Raw genomic sequence first — 23516 nt, 5'->3', positions numbered from 1 at the left:
ATTTAATGAGCTTCAAAATAAAAATACAGGAACTGCTGACATGCTTTCAACCATAGGCTAGATGGGTAAGTGTCACACTAATTCTCAATCTCTTTATTATCTTACTGTCTTGGAATTATCTTATATGTATATTACTGCATAGTTATATTTTCATAGTAATTAAATAGCATTTTATTAGCCTGTATCTTTTTTTATCGCTTCTAAAATCAATTCTCATTTGAGATGCTGAAAATATTACTGAGACTCTAATGGCGAGGAATTGCTCAGCATCCCAACCAAAAATGAGTCTTTGAGACTAATAAAATTTAGCATCTTTGAGGCATCTAGAACTGAAATTCCTCTTAATGGCAGTAATGTTCTATGCCTCATTATGCTTTTCGTCAGTGACAGTGGGTTAATAATGCCCAAGATGATCTCTTCAAAACATTGCTTTCTTGGCATTAGCACTGAACATTAACATTAGAAATGTAGCATTTTTCACTACATTTGGTAGTTACCGAACTTGATTTATGGCAGGGCTATATTACTGCAGTGTAAATTATTCTCTTGCTTAAAGCTTGTATTGCGTAGCTAATTTTTTTTTGCAAGTGCAGTGACACTCTTGTTATGCAAATCACGATGACGAGCAGAAAAGTTTAGCAGGGACAGGTAGGGGATTTCTTCTTGATTTTTCCTTTCTTCTCCTTATGGCTGCCCAGACTTGCCTGTCTTGCTGCTGATTGCTCTGGTCTGGAAAATATGAACTTCCATCTATTCTTTTAAATAGTATTTGTCCTTTATTAGAAATTCTTTGGCAGTGGATCATACAGAATCAAGGGGATTGCTTTGTCACCACCGATCTCCTGTCCCCTGCCTCCCCCAGCAGCACTAATGGCCATTAGCGTTAATTATTTAAAGTTCCTTGTTTTGCACACAGAAAGCAGCAATCAATGTTCAGTGCCAGGTACATGGTTGTGCCCCCCCTGACTCCAGTACTTTACCTAAACCTCATCTTTCAAAGTGTCTATTTTCTTTGATACAGCCTTTGGTTTTTATTCAGCATGGTATAAGTGCTATTTAGAAAGCTTGAAGGTTGGTTTTTTTTTTTTTTCCAGGCAGGAACATTTTCTCTGTAAATGTTAACCTCGGGACACAGTCCAAAAATCTTTATTTTCTTGCGTTTTTCTTCATCTCCAATTAATTTTCAGCACTGGCGCATTCTGGGCTGTGCAGGTGACATAAGGGCAAAACCTAATGGGTGACCTTTCCTCTTAGACTCACCCATGGCTTATTTTCTTCTAGGATATAGATGGTCCACAAGCTGTCCAGGTTTGAAGAGTTAAGGAACTCTGAGAAGTGGAGATCTAGAAATAGTTGTTCTTTTCTTTCATGTGCAAAACCACCCCAAAACTGAAAAACGTTGAGCAGTAGGCAGACACTGTAAGCCCTACATAAGTTGATAGTCAGGCCTCCAGACTGGCTCTTAGCAGTTCCAGGAGCCTTTGTCCTGTGGGTGGGCTGTGCAAACTACTGAATTGTTCCAACTTCAGTTGAAATCCCATTGAAATATATAATTTGTGTGTGGGTGTGTGGTGAAAAGCGAAGCAGTCACAGCAGCTGGCCTCCACGTGTCCGAGCTGTTGGGATGGGCTGCCTGCATGGCTCCTGTAGTGCCTAGAGATAAGTCGTCCTTAGGATTCAGCTTTGGATAATTTTGACCCACCAACTCTAAACCATGGGGCTGTGATTTAGATTTACTTTAGAAACAGCAACACTTGGGGTCGAGTTCTGTCCCATGTCTTTCATGAACTCATCATAAATAGGGTTAGCAACCTTACAGCTTCCCAAAGGTTATACCACTCAAGACTGCACAGTTAACACAAATAATATGAAATAAACTGAATTACGTATTTAATTCATGGGTCACATCACTCACAACACAACACAGTGTCATGCAATAGAAGTACAGCTCCTCCTGTGCATGGAGAGTGCTGAAGTCATGCTACAAAACTTGCTTAATGATTTGCATTTTTTCCCCTATGTTACAAAATGTAGTTGAGCAGATGGATGCAGCCAGCTGTACACAGAGCTTTAGGGAGTACTGGGGAGAAAAGGGAGAGGGTTTTGTTAAGATAAATGTAATAATCTCTGTGATAATTAGTTTAATTTAGATCCCTGCATCTGACTCATTTTTGACTAACCTTGTATGAGGTCTTTCTTGCTTTGCTGATGGGTCTGTGAATTTAGTTTGATTACAATCCCTTTTTTTGTTCTTGTGGATTGCTCACTGATCACTGATATTTTTCATTAAGCAGTTGCTTTATTGCATTGTTATTTAGAGGGAACTAATTTGTGCTTTCTAATTAATTTAATTCCAGGCGCATTTAGTAAGTAGCTACAATGAGCCCATTCGAGGGGTTTTAGGTCATATTGACATTGTTTACCAGATGTGCTCATTTGTTTTCAAACATTGTTAACTCTGTGGTGACAACAGCCCTGTGTGATTGCTCGACTCTTCCATCTTCTCTAATCTGTATCTCCAAAATCCCCCAAAATTAGAAGATGCATTTCAGGTACTAGTGAGAGATGCCCATAGGTATCAAATCACAGGGAAATTACATTGCAATGTCAGTATAAACTATTACTCTTCTGTTACTGGGTTTGAGGGACAAGCTGGACATAGTTTGCTATGCTATTGCATAGCAGGGACAAGGCAGGGATGTAAAGCCATTTATACAACCACCAAAAAGCTGGATAATGCTAAAAAGATGCAAGACTGGGTGTTTAGTCTATGCTTGGCCCGTTTACCTGTGAAAAAGTTGGAATGAGGCTTCAGGAGAGAACGGGGCAGCCAGGAGGATGAGCTTCTAAGCAAGGCATGGCGTGAACAGTGATGGGACATGCTGTAATTCACAGTTGTCACTATCCCAAATTCATGGGCTTGGGAAATGTTTTCACCAGAAGCTTTTTGGAAGAGATCAGCATTTCCTTGCCTAGTGGAGCTCCCAGGATTTGGGGGTTATTCAAGCACTTCATGTTCATCGCTGTTAAATACTGTATCCATTCCATCATCTGAGCGTGAAACTCCCCATTATACCTATCATTTGCTCATTTGGCCTGCTGTGCCAGGAGCTGGAGTTCTAAAATGAGACCCTAATTAGATGAATAAATAATATTTTCACAGGAAAATGTACAGGCAGGTTATTCCCCTGACTACAAGCTTGTCCCATGAAAAACTACCAACATTTGTTAACGTGTTCTGCAGTCACTTATTTTGGTAAGAAGTAAATTATTGCTTGTTCTGCAGCAAAGTCTGGCGCGGAGCAGTGACACTGATTCATTGGCCTCTGAAGGACCCACCAAACAATAGCCTTGATGTGTTCTCCATTATTTTTCAACTGTTTTCCATCTCTGTGGGGTTGGAACAGCTGACATAAATGACAAACTTTGAAGGAAAGGTTTGTTTAGTGGTTCATACTAAATTTTAACGTTTAATGCTTGTGATGCAATAGACTGAATTCTGATACAATTTGACCCAGCAGCCTCACCTGCATTTCTGCTTTATTTTTTTTGAAGGTATCATTTAAAGTGTTGTTAAATCTTTTCTATCTCATGCTGTCTGTTAAGGGTGCGTGTGTGCATGGGGATGTGTTCTCTGTATTGATTTAATACGAAAGATCATCTCTTGGAAAGGGAGAGTAAACGTGAGTGCATGCATGTGAAAGGATGGAGAGAGAGGAGAATATCTGTCTGTTTATCTCTGTGATAAATGATGCCTGTTAAAAATGTGACTTGCCATGAACGTTATGAGTGTTTTCCTCTTTAAGGGCATTATACAAACACAGTCCCCATCAGCAGAAATGAAGCTGCAGTCTTGATTGTTTAGTTCAAAGAGTTTGATGTTTCGTTGTCCCTCAATCGATCAGTGCCTGGAGGGGTATCAGATATTGGCTGAGAATGCATCAGTGACATGCAGAGCACAGATATTCCTCAAAAGCTTGAAAATATTTCATTTAAAATACTCATGGCTGTATGCATCCCAGTCTGAGAGCAGCAGCAAAGTGAGCTCTGATTATCATTTTTAATTGTGGATCTTCCCTATTCAGTGCTAACATCTCCCAAATTACCTTAAAATAAGCATCTTCCTAGACAGATTTGTAATTCACTTGCATGGCTTATTTTATTCTCTGTGCAGAAGTTAGATGAGGGCATGGGGTTTAGAATAAACAAAACGCATAAAGTAGAAAATGTAATGCGGCATAAATGCCACATAAATCACGTCCTAAAGACAAAAGCAGATTTCAAACATCTGAATTACTGAGCACTTAATGTGGAGTGTAATCTGTGTTTTGGTTTATGTTTGTTTCTGGAGTGTCACACAGAGAAAAACCCGGGGGGTTTCCTCTCTCTTCCGACAGTTGGGGGGGAAAGGGAGGTCTTGACCCCAAGAAGGAGCTTTTCCTGAATTGTAGGTAAATCCCCAGACAAGTGTCTCCTTTGCTGCTGGCAGCTGGGCTCTATGCACAAGCCAGTTGATTGAAATCTCACTTGAGTTCTCTTGCTCATCACAGACTGAGTAAGAGGCTGCTTCAAAATGCAAAATTATCCTTGAAAACACCTTCCCTGGTGCCCTCCTTTGTTCCTTTACATCACCTGCAATCTGTGTGAGCCCCCCCTTCTCTGAGCTCCCTAGCATCCCCCCAGGGGTCAGGGCACTGGTAGTGCTGTTCTCAAGCCACAGTTCTCTGAAATTGGACCTAACAGATAAAACCTCAGGCTTCAAAGACTTACACTTAGGATGTACAGGAAGGAAAACGTGTGTTTTTCCAGTAACATTCATCATTTCAGGGAGAAAAGCTTGTTCTTCCTCCTGCTTTTGTTTTCCTTTGCCCAGCCCACACCTCTCTGCTCAAGACCCAATGCACATTTTCCCGTTGGAGGCAAAAAAAAAAAAAAAAAAAAAAAAAATCAATTTCTAGAGAAATACTTTTTCTAAAAAAAATCAACCTGTTTCCCCTGCGCCGCTGCGATTGGTCCGATCAGAATCGCCGAGCCGATCGCGTCAAAAGGAAAGAGCCTGGGCTTAATTGCGAGCTAAGTCTCCTGTAATCCAGGGGAGCGTTTGAGATTCTGCCCAGGCAGGCGCCGGGTTTCGGCAGCCGCTGAGGGCTGTGGGTTTCTCTCGCAGCCTGCCGGCTCTGCAGCACAAGTCAGCATAGCTAATGCAGGGAGAGCTCTCCCCCCGGCTCTGGCTGGCTCTGCCTCTCGCCGGGCTTTGATTCGATATGAACAGACTGGTAACTCCGGCGCGAGAGCCAGAGCTGACATGACTCTGCAGATGGCTACCTTCGGATGATGCACCTAGGGGGTTTTTGTCTTTAAGGGAAGGTGACGCTTAATGCTAATGTTTATTTTTCCCTTGTTGCCATTTTTCAGGACTGCCAGTCCCAAAGAAGAGCCCAAAGTCGGTAAGCACTTTTCAGCTACTATTTCTGTCTGTTTGTCTGCTTTGAAGGAAAAAAAGCATGAGTTTGGCTTGTTTGCTTTCTGGATTGTTTTAAGTTGTCTTTCTGTTGCAACCGTGATTACCTTGCACGGCTCCTGCTGCATGGGGAGATGAGAGGGGGATGCAGTACGGAAGGGGGCTTGTTTGCAAATGAAGCCTCAGGTTTACAAAATTCGCTTCCCTGACAAATGAGCTTCTCTGTCGTTTAACTTACTGAAAAAAAAGCTATTGTTTCCTTTTGGAAGGATGGGAGGCTCCACCTTCTTGCCGGATACCAATTCCTGTCGGGTGCTCATAGGCACCAACCTTCTCCATTAACTCACTGAGTTTTCTTGGGAGCCCTTGGCTGAATTAACAGAACGGGAGAGCATGCACCTTGTTGGGAGAGACAAAGCATGAGCAGAGCATGGTTACCGTTCCCAGGGAATACACTCAGCTGTCCAAGTGCCTGCTCTGGAGGCATTTCCATACTGAGCAGGATTGTCCTGCAGGTATAAGATTCCTCATTTTTTTAAAAAAAACAACAACAGAACAATATTTTCTTGTCCCCTCCGAACGTATTTCCATGTAAAGCTGTTACCTGGAAACATCTTAGCATCTTAGCTAGCAGCACAGACGCTGCGATCTAAAGTATCATTAAAGCTCCGTGAATTAGATTATGGAAGAAATTAATATGTATTTCTACGCAACCATAAGCAATTTTTTATTTTTAAGGGGAATGAAATAACTAAAGCCTGAAAGTTTGCTGTTAACTGTTGAGAGTGGGAGAGAGACAAAATTCCCTGCCAGGAGCTTTGGGGAAGCAAAGCAAGTGAGGCATTTGCCGTGCTGTAAGATGGTGTGAAACTTCCCCAACAGTCCCTGGTGGTGCCAAAACCTGCAGCTGGGCACAGCCCACCTCACCGCAAACCTGGGCAAGAGGTTTAGGGAGCGGCCGAGCAGAAGGCTCTTGCTCTTAATACGAGCTCTCCGCTCATCCAAAAAAGAAAGCCCTGAAATAATTAATGTGATTCTGATGGCTTAGGGCAGCGCTGATTAAAGTCACGTGAGCCCAGGCCTGTACCACTGTCAGCTCGCATTAATGTTGGGAGGCAGAAGTGCGGGGTGTGCTCCTCGCGGATCGCGGCGCTGTCAGCCCCTGCCCGCTCGCCGCTGTCACACGCGGGGTTATTTCAGCCGCCGGTGAACTAGAAGCGAGTGTGTAAAACACAGATGTGCCGGCACGTTCCCGTTCTCTGCCTCCACTTTCTCCCCTGCTCGGGGCAGGATTGGCTGCACGTGATCCGGACTATGACTTCTGTCATTAAACCAGCCCTAATCCATGAGCCTCGGTCTTTCCAAAGCGTGGATGCTCCCGCTTTGCCACGCGTGCCTTTGGCATCGGGTGCAGCGGGATCCTGCTGTGTCAGGCACCTCTCTAGTTAACAGCTATGCACGGTGAAAATCTGAGCAGCGTGAAAATCCCTGTCAGGATAATCCCACCTTGGTGAACAAAGAGGCTGCTTACAAACAGTAGCTGTGCAACAGCAGATTTCCCTCTGCTGTTTGCTCTGAGGAGCCTGTCAGCCTGGGGAAAGCTGGCATTCCTTCGCGTGCCTCTCCCAAGCCTTTTCCAGGGTTCCTTCAGTGTTTTTTCCTACGGTCCTAGGTGGTGCTGTTGCCTCTAAAGCGCAGGATTCCCAAAAAGCAGAGCCTCCTGTTCGCTGGCTGCACGGGGGGTGGTTGGCAGTGGTGCTGTACTCACTGCAGCATCGTGCGGCAGCTTTCGTGAGCGGCCGCTCCTCGGAGGGCAGAGCCAGCGTGGCACAGCCGGTGCAGCTGCTCCTTCCTCCCCAGGCATCGCTGACATGTGGGGATTGAGCATGGAAACCTGCAGGAAAGTGTCTCGGGGCATCTGTGTGCAGAGCAGGAAACTGCTCGGGCTCTCCGGCGTGGACTTGCACCAAGCCAGGGCTCGTGTGGCCAGAGCAGGGAAGTGGTGGTGTCAACAGTGTCCTCCCTCGGTTTGGTGAAGGGTTCTGCTCCACTGCAGGGAGCGTGGAGCCCAGCCTGACCTTCTTGGCCATGAGGATTCCCACTCATGACAGGCAAGAGCCCTGCTGGCATGGTCCCTGTCTGGGATACCATCTCTGAACTCTGCCCCTGTGTTCCCCAAGGATGCCCTGAATCCCAGGCACTCCCAGCTTGCTGCTGCACTGGCAGTGATGGGGTGAACACCCGAGCTGCCATCAGAGCCCTGGGCCAGGGGCTGTCCCCAGCACAGCACAGCCGTGGGGCTGGCGGGGACGTGCTGCCCGTTTCCCCCGTGCACTTTGCTCAACGCACAGGGACTGTTTGCCAGCGTTCCTGGTATAAAAAACAAGCAGCACACATCGAGGCTGGGAGCAGTTGGCTTTGATCTTAGCTTGTGCTTGTTTTTTGTTTCTTCTGCTGCATCAGGGAAGTCACCACTCAGGTGTCCATCCTCTTCTGCTCTGCTCAGGAGATAAATCCTATCACGTTCCTTTCCCAAAGCCCAGACACGTTCCCCACTTACTGCCAGAGAGTGGCTGCTCTTCCTTAAACAAGTCCTAATTTCTCTTCTCAGCCCCCAGTCCTGCATTGCCCAGAGGCCAGCTTCAAGCTGTTGGTACCTCCCGGCTGTGGTGAGGTGTTAAAGCTCTGGAGAGCTTTGTTGATGCTGGGGCTGTGACACAGCCTGGGAGGTTTTATTGCCTTCAGCTCAGTTTTGCTGGGCTGTATTTGTCAGTCTTTGTGTATCTTCTGACAAACTTTGCTCTTCTTGGATTTTAAGGAGAGTTTTTCAACCTTGGTGGAAGAGCTGAATTAGTAGAAAAACCCTTTCTAGCTGCACATGGGACTGGACATTTCCAAGTTCTTTATTCCCTTTTCCCTCACCAAGGACATGTCCCCAGCAGCTCTCTGGGCTGCTCTTTTTTTTTTTCCTACTTTTTTTTTAATAATTTCCCATTGATTATTTTTTATATGAAAATGGATAATATTTTGTATTGAACAACTAGAGATATGCACTCGAAGCGTGAAACTTCTCTAGTATAGAATTTTCCCCTGCAATTATCCTGGTATAACATGAAAGCACACTTCTTTTTTTTTTTTTTTTTTTTTTTTTCCTTGTTGCTTGCATCAAAACACTCCACAAGGGGGCAAAGATTCCCACTTCCAGCTCAGTTTGCTGTCCTGCAAGGACCAGCTTCTCCAAAAAGCTCTACAGCACAAAATCTGTAGCTAGATCATCAGAAGATGGGATCACTGCAGGGGGGATAAAATGCAAAGCGCTTCCAAAAATCTGATTTTTTTTTTTTTCCCTTTTGGATTTAAATAAGTGCATTGTCAGCATAGCTGACTTGTGACGAAAAATGCAATTCCTCTGCACAGCTAGTCCCAGACAAGAGATTTGCCACATTTTTTGGGTGGATAAGCAGCACCAGGGGCTCTGCCAATGTCCTGGTTTTGTCAGGAAGAGAAATTGTTTCCACAGTGAGTTTGTACAAGACATCCCTCTTCATTCAGAGCCCAGGGGCTTGGGTAGGGCATGAGAAGCTCCAGCTTCCCATGCCTTTATTTTGTCATGGCTGTAAAACAGTATCAGGGTGATTATTTTATCCCATCACCTGTATTTAAGTGTGGAGTCTGCCTAAATGGACTCGAGGTAGTCACCATAGCCTTGACTTCTAGCCACTTTCGATGAAGGTCTTTCTGGTGAGCCACTGATGCTTATCAGCAGCTCTGGGGAAGATCTCTCAAGAATCTGGGGTGCTCTTACGGGCTTGGGTAGCTCAGTGCCCCCTGCTCTTCGTAGCTCCTGGCAGAGGTCAATACAGTTCAACTGATCTGCTTTACCTGACACTGGAAACCATGATCAGCACCTCAGGGTGAGGTCAGAACCTCCTGCTCTGTCTCCAGACAGACCCAGTGCTCTTCTCCTGCTTTCCTGCCCATGAGTGTGAAATGAGCAAGCTGGACAGTAAGATTCAGACCCAGGAGGATTGGTCCTAAGGCTGGGCATGAGGCAGGAGATGGCCAAGCCATCCTTCTGTTGGTGTTTGGTCAGCTTGTCCCTCTTGGGAAAGCTCCAAGGCACAAACTTCATCTGAGCAGTGCCCATGGCGGGGACCAGGCTGGTCAGACCCCTGCGATTCCTCATGGGTATGACCTGCTGAAGCTGCTGCAACAAGTGGAAAGAAGCTTTGGCCCCCAAACCATTTTTGGCCTCCTCTGGTGATATGAAAGTCGATAAATATTGTCTTGAATTAATTTAATTACATACATTCCTTATTACCATGGTTACGTTCCCTTTGCTCTGGTCCCCTCTCAGCCTCCTAAATAGAGATGTTTCAGGCTTTTTAAAGGATTTATTTTTTGGAAAACAACAAGTCATGCTAAAGAGGTTATCACCTATTTCTTGAAAAATACCTATTTTTGCAATTGCAAGTCTAGTTTAATTAGAGGTAGTTTTGCTTGAGATATGCTGCCACATCCATTTGCAATCCAAATACAAAACAGGATTCACAGTTTGTTCAGATTTAAACCTTTTTCTATCACAAAGTGAGAGCACTTTTTGAGGTTCAAACTTTGTTTCATTTTAAATCAGAAAGCTTTCAGAGAGTTCTTATTATTTCCCTAAGGGCTGAATAAAGCTTCACATTTTAATCCCTGTCCTTCACATTCTGTAACCAGCTATTTCCAGTGAGATTGGCCTGAAGTTTCACAGGATGCTTGTAGTTATTTTAGTAGTTTGGCCAAACAAACCAATCCAGATGGCTGGATCGAGAGATGTATTTTTTTTTATTATTTTTATTTTTTAAAGTTGATTATCCCCAGCATAACTGTTTCAGAATGGCTTCATTAAAAATTGAAGGACTGCATGTGAATTAGCTTCATTTACCACTTATAAAGCTAAAAATGTTGAAAATTGGTTCAGATATTTGTATTTGAAAGTCTGCAGATGAGTAATCACAGCAGGTAAGCTTTGTTCAAAATTGCTTTAAAGGACAAAGGCAATTTCACATTCTAGTCAATTGAGATACCCTTTAAAAAGATGCTGCTGGTGGATCAACAACTTGAATGCAAGGCTGAGAGGTCAGCATTATTTGGCCTGTTGAAGCTGGGATTTTTTTTCTCAGCATAAACCTGAAGAATGTGCAACTTCATAAGAAATTTACCAGCATTTTTGAGGGTTTTTAAGACTTTAAAAGAGGGCACTTTGCATGGTTACTTTCTCCTCTGGAATGAACTCAGCTGTTCTGTGATGGAGCGTTAGCTGCCTGTGTTCAGAGTGAGCCAAGGGATGCCCAGAGCTGTGGCCAGTGAGTCCCCCATGCTGATCCCATCTGTGTCTGCTGCTGGCTTCTCTCCCTACCCCAGCTTGGGTTCCTAGAGAAAAATACCTGAACGTGTTGCAGTGCTTTCAGATACCCTCTGCCAGCAGGAGGCTTAACGTTCCTCCCAAGGTTTATTGGTGTGAGTAACTGACCCCTTTTAGCTGGGAAATAGTGGATGTTGGAAAAACAGCCTGTGGGATGCTGTTTTTTTCTGGCCACCTTCTGTGTCACAGCAGCCCTGGGAGCACAGTTCCCTGTTCCAGAGCAGCTGGGAGATTGCACTCAACCTCAGTGGCAATCCACGGTTCATCTCAAAAGAGCATTAAAAAGCATTTGCTGCACAGTGTGGTTGTTGAGGATTTTGCTGTGTATTGAGTAGTACAAATCCTGGCAATGCAAATGTGCCTTGTGCTTCATTTGAGCACACAGTTGTGAATTTGAGTTAAGACTGTATACCCTACTTAGCTAAACAGTAAGCAGTCAGAACTCTTGACACTCTACTTTGGAATAAGCCCTGAGTTTAGATGGATGCATTTTTTTCCTATTTTAATATACTTAATTAAAACAAGCCAAACTTCAAACAGACATTTTCATATTTGTTAAGGTCTGCAGAAGTCCCTTAGATGCTCTGGTGAGCAGAGCCATTAAAGGGGTACACTGTTGTCCGCACACCTGTAACATGAAGAGTTGCAAGAACTGCAGAGAAAACGTGATCTTGCATTGTAAGGGCTGTGCTTGAATCTGTTTCAGAGGCACAGTCTGAGTTTTCACTGTGAAATCTGGTAGTTCTTCCATTTTCTTTCAGGTTTGAGTTAGACTTAGATGTAGTCTGAATAGAAGGTTGTTGTGATTTTCTGCCTTAATTCAGGAAAAAATAAGTATGTTGAAACTAGTAACCTGTAATGAGATTTAGATCTACCTTATGTGTGCCTTTTTTGGAAAAATGACTTTTTTTTTTTTTTTTTAAATGGTAAAGTACGTTGTTTTGCGTATCCCTTTCTGTCTGTCTCCCTGTCAGTATCTGTCACCGAGGAATTTAACTGTACCCAGCATTAACTGGCTACCGGCAAAACTGTGACTTATATATTTACTTATGTGCACGCAGAAAAGCCTGATCAAAGAAGGGAGAAAAACTGATAGAAAACACCCACTCAGCGACCAATAACCGTCTGTTCTCTCTCCCTTTTCCACTCGCTCCCTTCCTTTACAGCAACCACTTGAAAGGAAAGACAGCCAAAACAGTTCCCAGCAGAGCGTCTCGAGCCACCGCAGCGGGCACACCGCGTCCCCCGCGCACAGCACCCAGGTGCTGCCGGACTACGCCGCCCCGGAGGCGCCGGCCGCCGACCAGCCGGACACTTCTGGGCAGAAAAAGCCAGATCCGTTCAAAATCTGGGCCCAGTCCAGGAGCATGTATGAAAGCCGACGTGAGTATGAGGCAGGTGTAGTTGCTAAGGCTACGGCTACGGCAGCTGCTCCCTGTGTATTTTCTTTGCGAAGAAACTGAATCTGTTGGGTTTCTGCTGGAGACGCGAGGCTTCCGCCGGTTAATTTGGCGTCTGTCGATGAGATCCGCTTGGTAGAGCCGCAGTTCGCTCTGCCGTGAGGATTGGATTTAGATCATCTCTAGGAAAGGGCACTTAGACCAAGGCTTAATATGAAAAATCCCTTTAAAATTAAAGACCGTCTTTTCCCCTAGATTTTTATTGCGCTTTTAAATTAGGCTGGAGTAGAATTTTTGAGTTTGTTATCCAGATCCTAAACTCTTTTTTTGAGGTTAAGACTCATTATCTGATATGCATAGGAATTTCAGTAAGGAGGGGAAGTATTTAGTTTGCTGAAATTCATATCAGATGCTTTTCAGCCTCACTCTGGGGAGGAGAAAATCCAGCTGAGCCATTTTACTTTGACCGGAGTGGACACTTTAACAATATAGATATTAAATGCATATTGTAAGTGGCTTTTATGGCAATTAATAATCTGCACACTTGGCTAATAATTCAGCAGGTTTTTGACTCTGTTCCAAGACTATAAATGTGGTTTCAATCAGTTTCTTCTCAGGAAACAAAATAAACACATTGGCTTTGCTTTAATTGCACTGCTGAAGATGATCAAATCTTGTAAAAGCTTCTTAAAGAGTTACAGTATTAGGTTCATTTTGAAAGGCAATAGTTACTTCAGCTACAGAAAAGGGAGTTTCATAGTCTTAATGCTCTGAAAGTATCACCTGCAGTTTGATTTTGTTGTGCTAACTGGAAATAGGTAAAACAAGTAAGAAATTAGCCTTTACCTCAGAGTGAAAAATGGTAGAACTCTTTTCTTTTCACTGACTAAATGAATCACTTTGAAGTCTTACATCCTGGAAAAATTAAATCATGAGTCACAGTTTCTTGGCTGAAGATGCATCTCTTTGGATTGAATGTCTCAGCAATGCAGCTTGTAGGTGTCTCTGCTTTTGTGCACTGCTTCTCTTCCCGTCCTTTCCTAGGGATTAGATGTGCTGACCCTGCAGGCTCTCGGGCCAGGTCACACTGATCTGCAGAGTGCAGTGACAGAACTTGTACGTACAGCTCATTGAAATAGGAAAAGGAGCTGGGGGACAGCAGCTCCTGAGCCCTGCAGAGCTCCTCCTTCTCCTCCCTGGGTGGACAAGTGTCCCATGGCACTGGCCTTCCCGCTGCCCAGCCCGCGTGTTTCCCCATTGGCACTGTGCTGCCATTGCCTCTGACCCCTTGCAGCTACTTAGCTAATTTCTAATTAACTGTTTAACTCTTACTAATTAGTCATTAGTGTCAGTTTAGCAGCCTTAACTCCTGCCTGTCTTTCCTGATAAAACCCAAGACTGAGCTGGAGAAACGCTGAAGTGCGCAGGCAGGCAGTCGCCCTTCTGTGCCACCTCCAATACCATGTGCTAAATCCTCCCTCTCTCCTCGATGGCTGCAGTTATCCTGTAGAGGCTTTGTCCTTGCCTGGGACTAGAGCCCTTCCAGAGGCCTTTTCAAAGTCTCTTGACCTGATGGTTTCCCACACTCCATCTATTTCCGTGCCACAATCCTCACTGCTTGGGCCTGTTGCTAGACTGGCATCTGCTACACCCCTTCAGCTTCCCTGTCTCACCTTTCCATAGTCCAGCATCTCTGTAGTGGGGCTGATCCTCTTCTGCTGCTTCAGTCCTTGTCTCCTGCCTTTTCTACCAGATAAGACATGAACATCAGTGCTTTTCTACAAACTTTTCAGCCCATTGCTCTTCCCTTCCAGGAAGGTGGTTTCTGAGATTTCTTGGTTTCATAAGAGGGTTTTTTTGGAGAATGGTGGAAGTGTGATATGGTCATATCTCCTTTTGAACCATTAGAAGTGTCCAAGAGCCTATGAATTTCCAGCTCTAAGCTGGAGTAAAACACATTCCCTGGGGATTAACCTGCACTCTTAGCTAGTGACATGGCTTTGCTGTGGGTAATGAAATGTGAAGAAAAGCAGGAAAGATAAGTGAAAAATTGAGTTGGATATGCTCTGTCTACTTTCGTGGTCTGATCCCAAAGCATGACTGGTGGTTTTACTTTGAGGTCAGTGGTCAGTTCCTACTTCCCTCCCAAGCCCTTATTTATCACCAGTCTCATAAGTGAAGTCTGTGGTTCACTGCTGAAACCCTGGGGGCTTGGGGGGAAGCCTTGTGTTTCTTTCCCTTTGTTGTGGACCTGAATCATCCCTCAGAGTCTCATTCCCAGTGTTGCCCAAGCGTGGCTCTCGGGTCATTTGTAGGGAACTGTGCTGACACTGAGCATCAGAGCGTGTGATGGGAGGAACCGTTCCCTGGGGCCTCCAGATTCGCTGTCTGTCAGCTCCATCCAGGCTGTTCTTTGTGTTTCTACCCAGCTGCAGTTGGGTTTCACTCCAGTGTCACCTTTGTCAGTCGTGTGTTCTCTTTCCCCTTTACTTGGGCTTTACCCATTCCCTCGGGCTTTAGGACTATCATCTCCGACGGCATCCGTATCTTTGGGTGCTGGGTGTGACTCTCTCTGCAACCTCCTGATGGAGGTGTGAGCAGAACTGAGTATCTTAGGCACAGCAGGAGGATGTCACCCTAGTGCCAGAGCTGAGGGTGGGTGACACCTCCAGGAACCAGGGAATTTGGTGGATTCTAGAAGGCTCCATGACCTGAGGAGCCCCAGCACAGCTCTTCTGCCGCTCCGGCCAGGGCTTGCCCTCTGTTAATTGCTGGCCTTAAATTTTAAAAAGCATGAAAAGGGTTCTAAAATGTTCTTTTGAGAGACAGGGTTTTGAATCCTCAACAAGTGGACTGAGAAGTGGCAACAAGCCTTTGTGTTGGAGTATATGATGAATTTAAAAAGGACAGAATTTTAGAGTGTTAGATCATCTTAAGTGTTTTATTTTGTCCTATTTTTGAAATTGTTGAGCATAAAAAGAGCATAGTGCAATTTTTCAAGTGCGGTTGACAAAGAAGATGAATTCATTAGCTCCAGCCCAGACAGATTTATTTTTCTTCTAAAAATCATATTGTAAAGAGGTTTTATTCAATACATGAATTCCTCTTCTCCAAGATATTTCTAAGAAGTACTGAATCTGTAATGAATACCTACTGCCTTTTTCTCTGGGAGTGCATCCCACTGTTACTTACATTAATAATAAGAATGTAGACTCAGAAAGCAAAGGCAACATTTAAATTTTTCAGAACTTGTAAAATTTGTTCTTCCTCTTCAGAAGTTGTCTTTGGATCAGTATTTCATTAAAAAAGACTGTATTTACCTTGTGTGACCTGTCTCACTGAAGTCACTGGTAGAGCACGATTAGGTTGAAAAGCACCAGCTAACCCATAACTGAGTAAAAGCATGTGTTTTTATTATTTGCCGAATGCATCTTAATATCAGAAAGCACTCGAATTCTGCAGGGGAGGGCCACAGACGTTGCTTGTTTAGGGGAAGAAAAAAAAAAGAAATAAAAAATTAAGCTAGAATTAATGATGCAAAGCTAAGAAATGGCTCCATCACTGTTTCTGGACTCTGGCTGAGGGGAAGCAGATTAGAACTGCAACTTTATTCCACAAATGCAGGTTAAAGTTCCTTCATGTGGAGCTCCCTGGTGTGAGGGGATCAGCCCTGCAGGGTGCTGAGTGTTTGGGCTCGGGTCCAAGGGAGCTTATTTCCAAGCTGTAAACCCAAAGGTATGCTTTAAGGCTAAGGCTGAGCTCAGAGGCTGTGCTGCAATCTGGCCCAGAGTCACCAGTCTTTGCTGGATTAAGACGTTTGCGAATAGCCGGCTTTGTGCGAATGTGAAAACAGAGCATTTGGTGGTGGTAACAAATGCACTCTTTGCTGGTGCTGAGCTTTAGCTGCCTGAGCTCCTCGTTATGGGTAACTCATTGCTGCTCGTGGGAGTTGTGTACATGAATCAGAGAGAAGGACAAACCCTTAAGGTTTGAAAGCTGAAGCGGTTCCAAGATCTAGGAATGACACACTCAAAGAGCACTCAGAGAGAGCAACAGCAATTGAACGGCTTAGCAGAGAACCACAATTCAGAAACGTCACACTGTTTTATTGAAATATATTTTTATAATATGCTTTTTACTTTTCAATGTATTATTAAACTTCCTTAAAGATTAACACAATCTGTTGTCAAATTTTTCTCATGTGGCCTGATTGCTTTGCAAAATACCGTATCCTACATATGGCCATCTGTCAAAACAGCAGTGACAAAATGAATTAATCTGAATTGCAGATGTGTTAATGAATCCCTTTGAAGGGCTTAAGCATTTAATTAAAAGTAAAGCAGAACACGATAGAGAATTTTTAAGGCTTTTAAAATATTCAGAGTTATCATTAATATTTGAATTTTATTTTCAGGCACACAATTTGTTTGGGAGAAATTTTCTGTCCCCAGATCTAATTAAAGTAATGCAAACAAGTCTTGACCCTAGCGTGTTCGCTCATCGGCAGTTACATAGAGCTAAAAATATTTGCACAATAACACAAACATAGGATACTTCTCCCTTAAAATAGAAAAGAACACGCTCCTGAAATTGCAGCCAGCTTCTGATCAGACTGAGTTGAAAGATGATGTTTAGTAAAAGCCCTTTGGTAGGGTTATGTCCTTTTATTATATTAATAGTTGACAAACAGTTTCAGTGATACTCTTGGGCACACAGATGTATCCATGCCCTTGGAGAATGTGCTGCTAAAAGGGACCATGGAACTCCCACTACGTCGCGTGAGCTTTTTCGTCTTGTCAAGAGCTCCTGCTGAAACCATCTTTCAAAAGCTTTCCATGCCACCACAAGGAGTTGGTTAAGGGGAAAAAAAAACCAAAACAAACAATTAAATTCTCCTGCAGTGGGATAGTTTAGAAAATGGATTTCTTGCAAATATGGAACCTTATGAGATCTGTGGCTAAATTGCAGGGCTTTTCAACTCTGAAACTCTCCGTCAGCTTCAGTGAGACTGTCCACTCCCAAATTCAGACTTGTCCTCATATACTTTGCTGAATGTGGGCCTTAAACATTTTGTGCTTTGCCAAGCTATGAGTCACTGAAAGTGCTGCTGCCTCAAATGAGCCAGTGACTAAAGCAAACTCACACTAATCATTCTTGAATCCATCTTATGTTGAAACTGATGTCACACGAGGCAGATTTTTATTTTATATAATATGTTAAAATTTGTATGGTAAACTTTGATTGAAATGATCTGTAATTAAGCACTGTGTTCATTGTTCATCACCATGTATTTAGAATTTCTTTTAACATTAGGCAAAGATATTTCCATTTAGAAAACTAGCTCATGTCATGAAGTTGAAAGGTTTTTTGTAGAAAAGTGTATTTAAGGTGTTGTCACAGAAGTTTTTCCTCTAAGGAGAAAAAAGTCTTTTCAAATATACCTGCATGCATGTGCATGAGTGTGTAAATTCATAAATATGTGTATTTTATATCCACATGTGCACAGGCATGTGCAGAGAGATGTGAAATTTAGTATGTCGTAATCCATAGTAGCTAAAACCTTAACAAATTGTGCATGCAAGCCTAACATGACCCATAAAGTCACAATTAATTAAATGAACTAACAAGAAAGCAGATACATTAAGCTTTGCAAAATTGTAAAATTAATATTACAGCTATGTCACCTTCACCTGCAACTGGACTGAGCAAGGGTGAGAGAGAGAGAGAAATCAATTCCACGAGTTTTGGAGAATGTAAGACTGTGCCGAGAATGTATCTGTGTCTTGTGGTGTCTTGTTCTGGTGTCATTGCTGCTCTGTGGCGGGGGGCTCTTCATCACCACGGGACTCTGGCAGGGCCATGTGCCAGGTTTAGCCACCGAGGGGCAAAGTCTGGCTTTGCTGTCCTGGCTGGGTGGCAAAGGTGGCCAGGGGCGGGTGTATCACGTTCCTGTTCTCTTCATGAGTTTGTCCATGTGGCTCATCAGTGGACTTGCATCACCCACCGTTCCTGCCATTCACAGAACTCTTCTTACCACTTTTGCATTGCTCTCCAAATGGTTTAATTTGGGACAGGCAGACTGCTGTTAGGTTTTACCCATTTGGGCTACGTATATGTTTGAGTCAGACGTGCTTGAGATCAGTCAAGGTGCAGGGTTGCAATGAATGACTCCTAGAGGCCATTTTTCATTCATTTTCGACAAAGTTTCAGCAGAACCGTGTTCCTTTTGAGTAAGTGGCTCCTCTGAAGTGCAACTGAATAATGGGAGAACCTAAAATAATTCTCCAGCACAGAAGCACAGAGGGTTTCACCTCTGAAGCTCAGGGGTGGATGGGTGTTCTGGGCTGTGCCGGTGAATCACTGCCCTGCAGAGCTGCTGCAAAAAGTGGTAAAAGGAGCTTTGAACTCATTGTGTGTAAAGGTGTGTTTCTGTATGTCTGTTGTATCTGTGTTCCACCTCACTGAAATCCATCCAGTGGGAGGAGCGCTACGTGGAAGAACTGGCTTCTTTGGGGGCAGACTTGTCTTTTTTTCTTGCTTTGGTCTGACACGGCTGTTCCCTCCAGCGGCGTTAATTGTGTGGCTGGGACCCAAACCAGGGCCATACGGCACCGCTCAGTGACACTGGAGGGGTGACAAATGGGAAGGTGTTGAGAGATGCCGAGGACGCGGGCCCACGCCGGAGCTCTCTGCAGAAGCCACTTTACCTCTGACAGATCCAACACACACTATTAATTGTTTGGGGCCAGCCTTTGCCAAAATAGCCTGCGAAGGGCTGAGAGACGCTCCTGACTGCGTCTGCTTGTCAGGCTCCCCTTGCTGAAGGCAGTGACAAACAGCAATTAATTCATTGTCTGAATTCTGTTGTGCTGCACGTCTGCGTGGCGAGCTGCCTTCAGCCAGAGGAGATGAGCCACACAGACACCCAGCGTGTTCATCACCCCAGCGCTCTGTAATTGTGTCTGGACAAAAATCAGCCTCTAATTCAGTTAGGGCACGGGTGTTAAGCTTAGCTTATAATTGCAGGTAATTAGAATGTAAAAATAGTATCTGTAATGCCAGCTTAAATGGAAATATCAAAGCAGACATCTGTACCTTACCATTCACCTATTTGTTTAATTTTTAGTATTCCCAGTTCTTCAATTCATGTTATATTTTAACTCATTGAAGAGAGACCCTCAGAGGTAACCAAAAGCCTTAACATTGACAAGCACCAGAGCAGACCCAAATTTTTGCACAATAAGCACAGACAGTGTGAAATCCAGTTAGGGTCCAGTCTGACATTCACTGATGCCAATGGAAAACAACCTGTTCATAGATACAGAAAGCTAGATGATGTTTCATTAAACGTGCTGCATCCTGTGTCTGAGTAGGCACTTACTTAAATTGGATTCCTGAACTATATACTTTGGTTTCTTTGCTGAAGTTATAGGCAGCTGACTGCTGAAGCAACAGCTTTTTATTATCATTAATTATAAATTTTGGGAGGGGATCATTACAAAATTAGTCAATGTTACAGATACTATCCAATAAATATTAAATGAACCTGAAGTTGTCTTCTGATAATGTTAGCAATTAGTTATGCATTTTTGAGAAAGGGATGAAAGCAAGCATGAGTAAGTTAATATAAAACATTACTGTTCAACAGCGCTTCAAGGTTAGTACTTCACTGTATGTAATATTCATTGTAAAAACCTTGCTGGTGTTCCATACTAATGAGTAGGTGAGGTTGGGCTTTTTTATGTTTCCAGCTGGTTTTCTCTCTTCAGTGCTTTTGCAGAGCCTGCACACGAGCAAGTGAGAGTCAGGAGAGCTGCATTGTTTTTTGAGTGGAGCCCTTCTGATTTACACCAACTGGGGATCTGTCCCACAGTTATTTAAAGCAGAGTTGGTAGACAGATAGCAAACTATGCTTGGGAAAGTTAATTGAACAGTAGAAGTCATAACAAGTGGCTCTTCTGTCTCCCGTGAAAGAGCAGGCAGCTGTATTGTTTCTGGCAGAGTAATTCTCTGCTGTACACATTTATTTATTCGTGGTTCGGAAGAGGCTCTTGCACTGGGTAATGATGCTAATATTGACAGAAGGAAATATTATAGTGATAGATAAAGGGCAAGTCACAATTAGATACCTAGAAAGTGGAAACCACTGCGTAACTTTTAATAGTGATTTAAATAATCATCCTTTAGTGTTTAAAACTCCAAGTGTCAATAGTTACATCTCTTTTATGTAAAAACTAGGCAGTCTCAAAGCCCATCTCATTTAAAGGTTAAAATTGCATGGCACATCCTTTTATGTACGTCTGAGTAGTCCTGATTTGGGTAAAAAGGGGCGGTATTTTGATTAAAAATGATAGTTTTTCTTCTTTCCCTTCAGTTCCAGATTATCAAGAGCAGGATATCTTTCTATGGAGAAAGGAAACCGGGTTTGGATTTAGGATTCTAGGTGGAAATGAGCCTGGAGAACCTGTAAGTATCATGTTTTAGTTTGTGACATCTTTCAGAAGCACAGCAGTAGAATGCACAGATGTGCAGAACTATGCTGTAGCATCACTGCTAAAATAGTGGACTATATATATCCTGCATCTCCCCACCCTCCCTCCAAAATAACCTCACAACTCCATAACTGAAATGGGTTTGGCTTCTCCTTCTACTTTAATGGTAAACCAAATAAAAACGCATAGGTCCTTGGACACTGAGGACAGGACATCCTGGTCTTGTTAGTATTTTGATCTTAGAATGCCAGGTTCTCAGATCTCAGAACGCTCAGTACTCTCCTTGAATTCAGTTAAATTCTTTACCATAAATCCAGTGCCTGTGGGAGGTTTCATCCTTTCCTGTGCTACACAGGTCACAGCTAGATAGTGGCAGCATGAATTTCCATGGTTTTCCCTGCCAAAATTAATTTGCTCATTTATGGGGAGACCATGAATTCGTCTCATGTTAGAGTAACTCCACAGGACTCACTGAAGATAAGCCACGGCTGAGTTGGTGGACAAGCTGTGGTGCAGAGCTTGTAAACCCTGCAGGCAACTGAAAGGGTAACTCAATCTCAGCTTCCCTGACAAGACCTTCAGTGCTTTTAACCATCTTCCTGTCTGGTCACTGTCTGGTTGAACACTTTTCCCAAGGCTGCCTGTCCTTAGCGTGAATGGGCTGCCTGGAGAAACACGATATCAATTTATTACAGTTTCACAATGCGCTGTATTCACGCAGAACCGCTTTCACAGGAGCGACTTTCCTGACCAGCAGACATTTGTCAACAATTTCATGTCCCTACTAAATGGAGTCTAACTACGAGTGCCCCTTGCTTCCAGCTGCCTGTTGAGCTGGTTCTCATTCACCTCCCTCCTCCTGTGCTAATTCCTCAGATTTACATCGGTCACATTGTACCGCTGGGTGCTGCTGATGCCGACGGCCGCCTGCGATCGGGCGATGAACTGATCTGTGTGGATGGGACGCCCGTGGTGGGGAAATCACACCAGCTTGTGGTCCAGCTGATGCAACAGGCAGCCAAACAAGGCCATGTCAATCTGACCGTCAGGCGCAAAGTGGTTTACACAGGTAGGCTGCACTATCACCCTGCAGGGGTAGATTTTCTTGCTAGGATCCCATCTGTTCAGCAAACGGCCTAAGAAAAAACAAACCTTCTAGTGCTGGGAAAACTCAAGGGAGTACTGTTATCTTTCCTCTTTTGCCTGTTTTTAGTCTTTTTTGTTCTGGTTGAATAAGTTTCATGTATTTTTTTTCCAGTCAAGACTCTCTTAGTTGGCTTTCCCAGTCTTCATAAGGTTTCTGATACAATGGGGAACTATTTGGTTGCAACATAAAACTCTTAGTTTCACTTATGCAGCAAACAGACACTGTGTCCAACTGATTGTGTTTTCTGTATCCTTCCCAAAATAAATGTGCCCTTAAACTGTAAGTGAGGGAAAAGATGATGAAGAGTCCACAGAAAGGGAAGGCAAGGGCAGAGAGCGAGTGAGCGCTCTTGTGTGTGGTGGCTGCTGTCCCAGGCTCAGGGGAAGCTTCAACATGTAGTCGAGTGACCTCAGGATGGGAAACTGTAAACATTGTTGGCTCTGGTAGGCCAGGGGGTGTGTGTGTTTGTTGTCACAGAATCATAGAATGGCTCGAGCTGAAAGGGCCCTTAAAGATCATCCACTTCCATCCCTTCTGCCATGGGCAGAGACACCTTCCACTGGACCAGGTTACACAGGTCTAGAGAGTTTTCTGTATGCTGAGTTATGCTGGGCGTTGTGCACACACTGCACAAGTGTAGCTTCTCACTGCACAAAAAAAGAAACTGGCAGAAAGACAAAGATGCAAAGAGAAGTGACACTGCCTGGTGCCATTTTGGCGCCCAGAGAAGTGATTGAAAACCGTCATGACAGCAGAGAAAATGAAGACACGAGCATGAGCTTTCTAAATAACGTGGCCTTATGTTTAATATTGGAGAGTAACTTTTGAGTGCTGCCTGTCCCTTTGAGTCCCTTTAGGGACTCATGTGTGGGATTTGCTTTAACTCGCTCAAATGGATATTATGTAGCTTTTCAAGTTTAGGCATCATCAGATAAATAGGCAGTGATGTACTTTGATCCTAGAGAGAATCGAAATAACATTCAGGTTGGAAATTAGGTCCTCGGTGGAAGTTAGGACTAGAAGAGTGCCTCTAAAATAGCTCTGTGTTCTTATCCAGGCCTGAGCTCCTTCTGCACAATGATAAATAAATGTTCACTTCTCATTTCTTTGCTTCCTCCCAATGTGGATTAAACGTCAGGTTATGTCTCTCCTCTGACATCTTTAATTCCTGACCAAGGTCTGGTGTGAGAGAAGCTTTGGAAGAGCATTGGGAGGAAGGGGAAGGGTAGCTGCATTTTGGTATTGTATTTGTGTGTAGATTTTCTGTGCAGTTTTACAGCCTCCAGGCTGGAAATTACCATGAAAGATTTAGATGCGTGAGATCTCTCTTGATATTTCATTCAGAGGCATGTTACTGCAGATCGAGCTATTTCTGAATCATTGCAAATGTGGACACTTACTCTAGGATAAATTATTCAGAATCCCTTATTTCACCTTAAATTTGCAGGCTTTTAAATTTCAGCATAACTTTGCGGAGAAGGCTGTTCCTGAATTTTGGTCCCTTTTTCCTCCTGTCATCTGCATGCCAGTAGAAAAAAAATTGTTCACCTAAATGAGTACTCTCTGTCCTGGGATTCATGTAGGAGGAATTTTATGCTCCTGTATTCTT

At 43.7% G+C, this 23516-nt stretch overlaps 1 protein-coding gene across 28 annotated transcripts in view; it reads left to right on the top strand.

Annotated features, from left to right (window-relative positions):
* The window catches only part of MAGI1 (membrane associated guanylate kinase, WW and PDZ domain containing 1), a 335096-nt gene that overhangs the window by 292740 nt on the left and 18840 nt on the right, over positions 1-23516 (top strand). For 22 of the 28 annotated variants that reach the window (XM_040076063.1, XM_040076075.1, XM_040076058.1 and 19 more), the window contains 5 exons: positions 5416-5447; positions 12035-12251; positions 17944-18021; positions 20643-20734; positions 21637-21829. In XM_040076063.1, the coding sequence (XP_039931997.1) occupies positions 5416-5447; positions 12035-12251; positions 17944-18021; positions 20643-20734; positions 21637-21829 (612 nt within the window). The remainder of the gene's footprint in view (positions 1-5415; positions 5448-12034; positions 12252-17943; positions 18022-20642; positions 20735-21636; positions 21830-23516) is intronic. The other 6 variants (XM_040076069.1, XM_040076068.1, XM_040076067.1 and 3 more) reach the window with 1 other exon arrangement.

Source organism: Hirundo rustica, chromosome 12, assembly GCF_015227805.2.
Source record: "Hirundo rustica isolate bHirRus1 chromosome 12, bHirRus1.pri.v3, whole genome shotgun sequence".
NCBI classification, from domain to species: domain Eukaryota; kingdom Metazoa; phylum Chordata; class Aves; order Passeriformes; family Hirundinidae; genus Hirundo; species Hirundo rustica.
The sequence above is the reverse complement of the archived record's forward strand: the minus strand, read 5'-3'. Positions and strand labels throughout refer to the sequence as shown.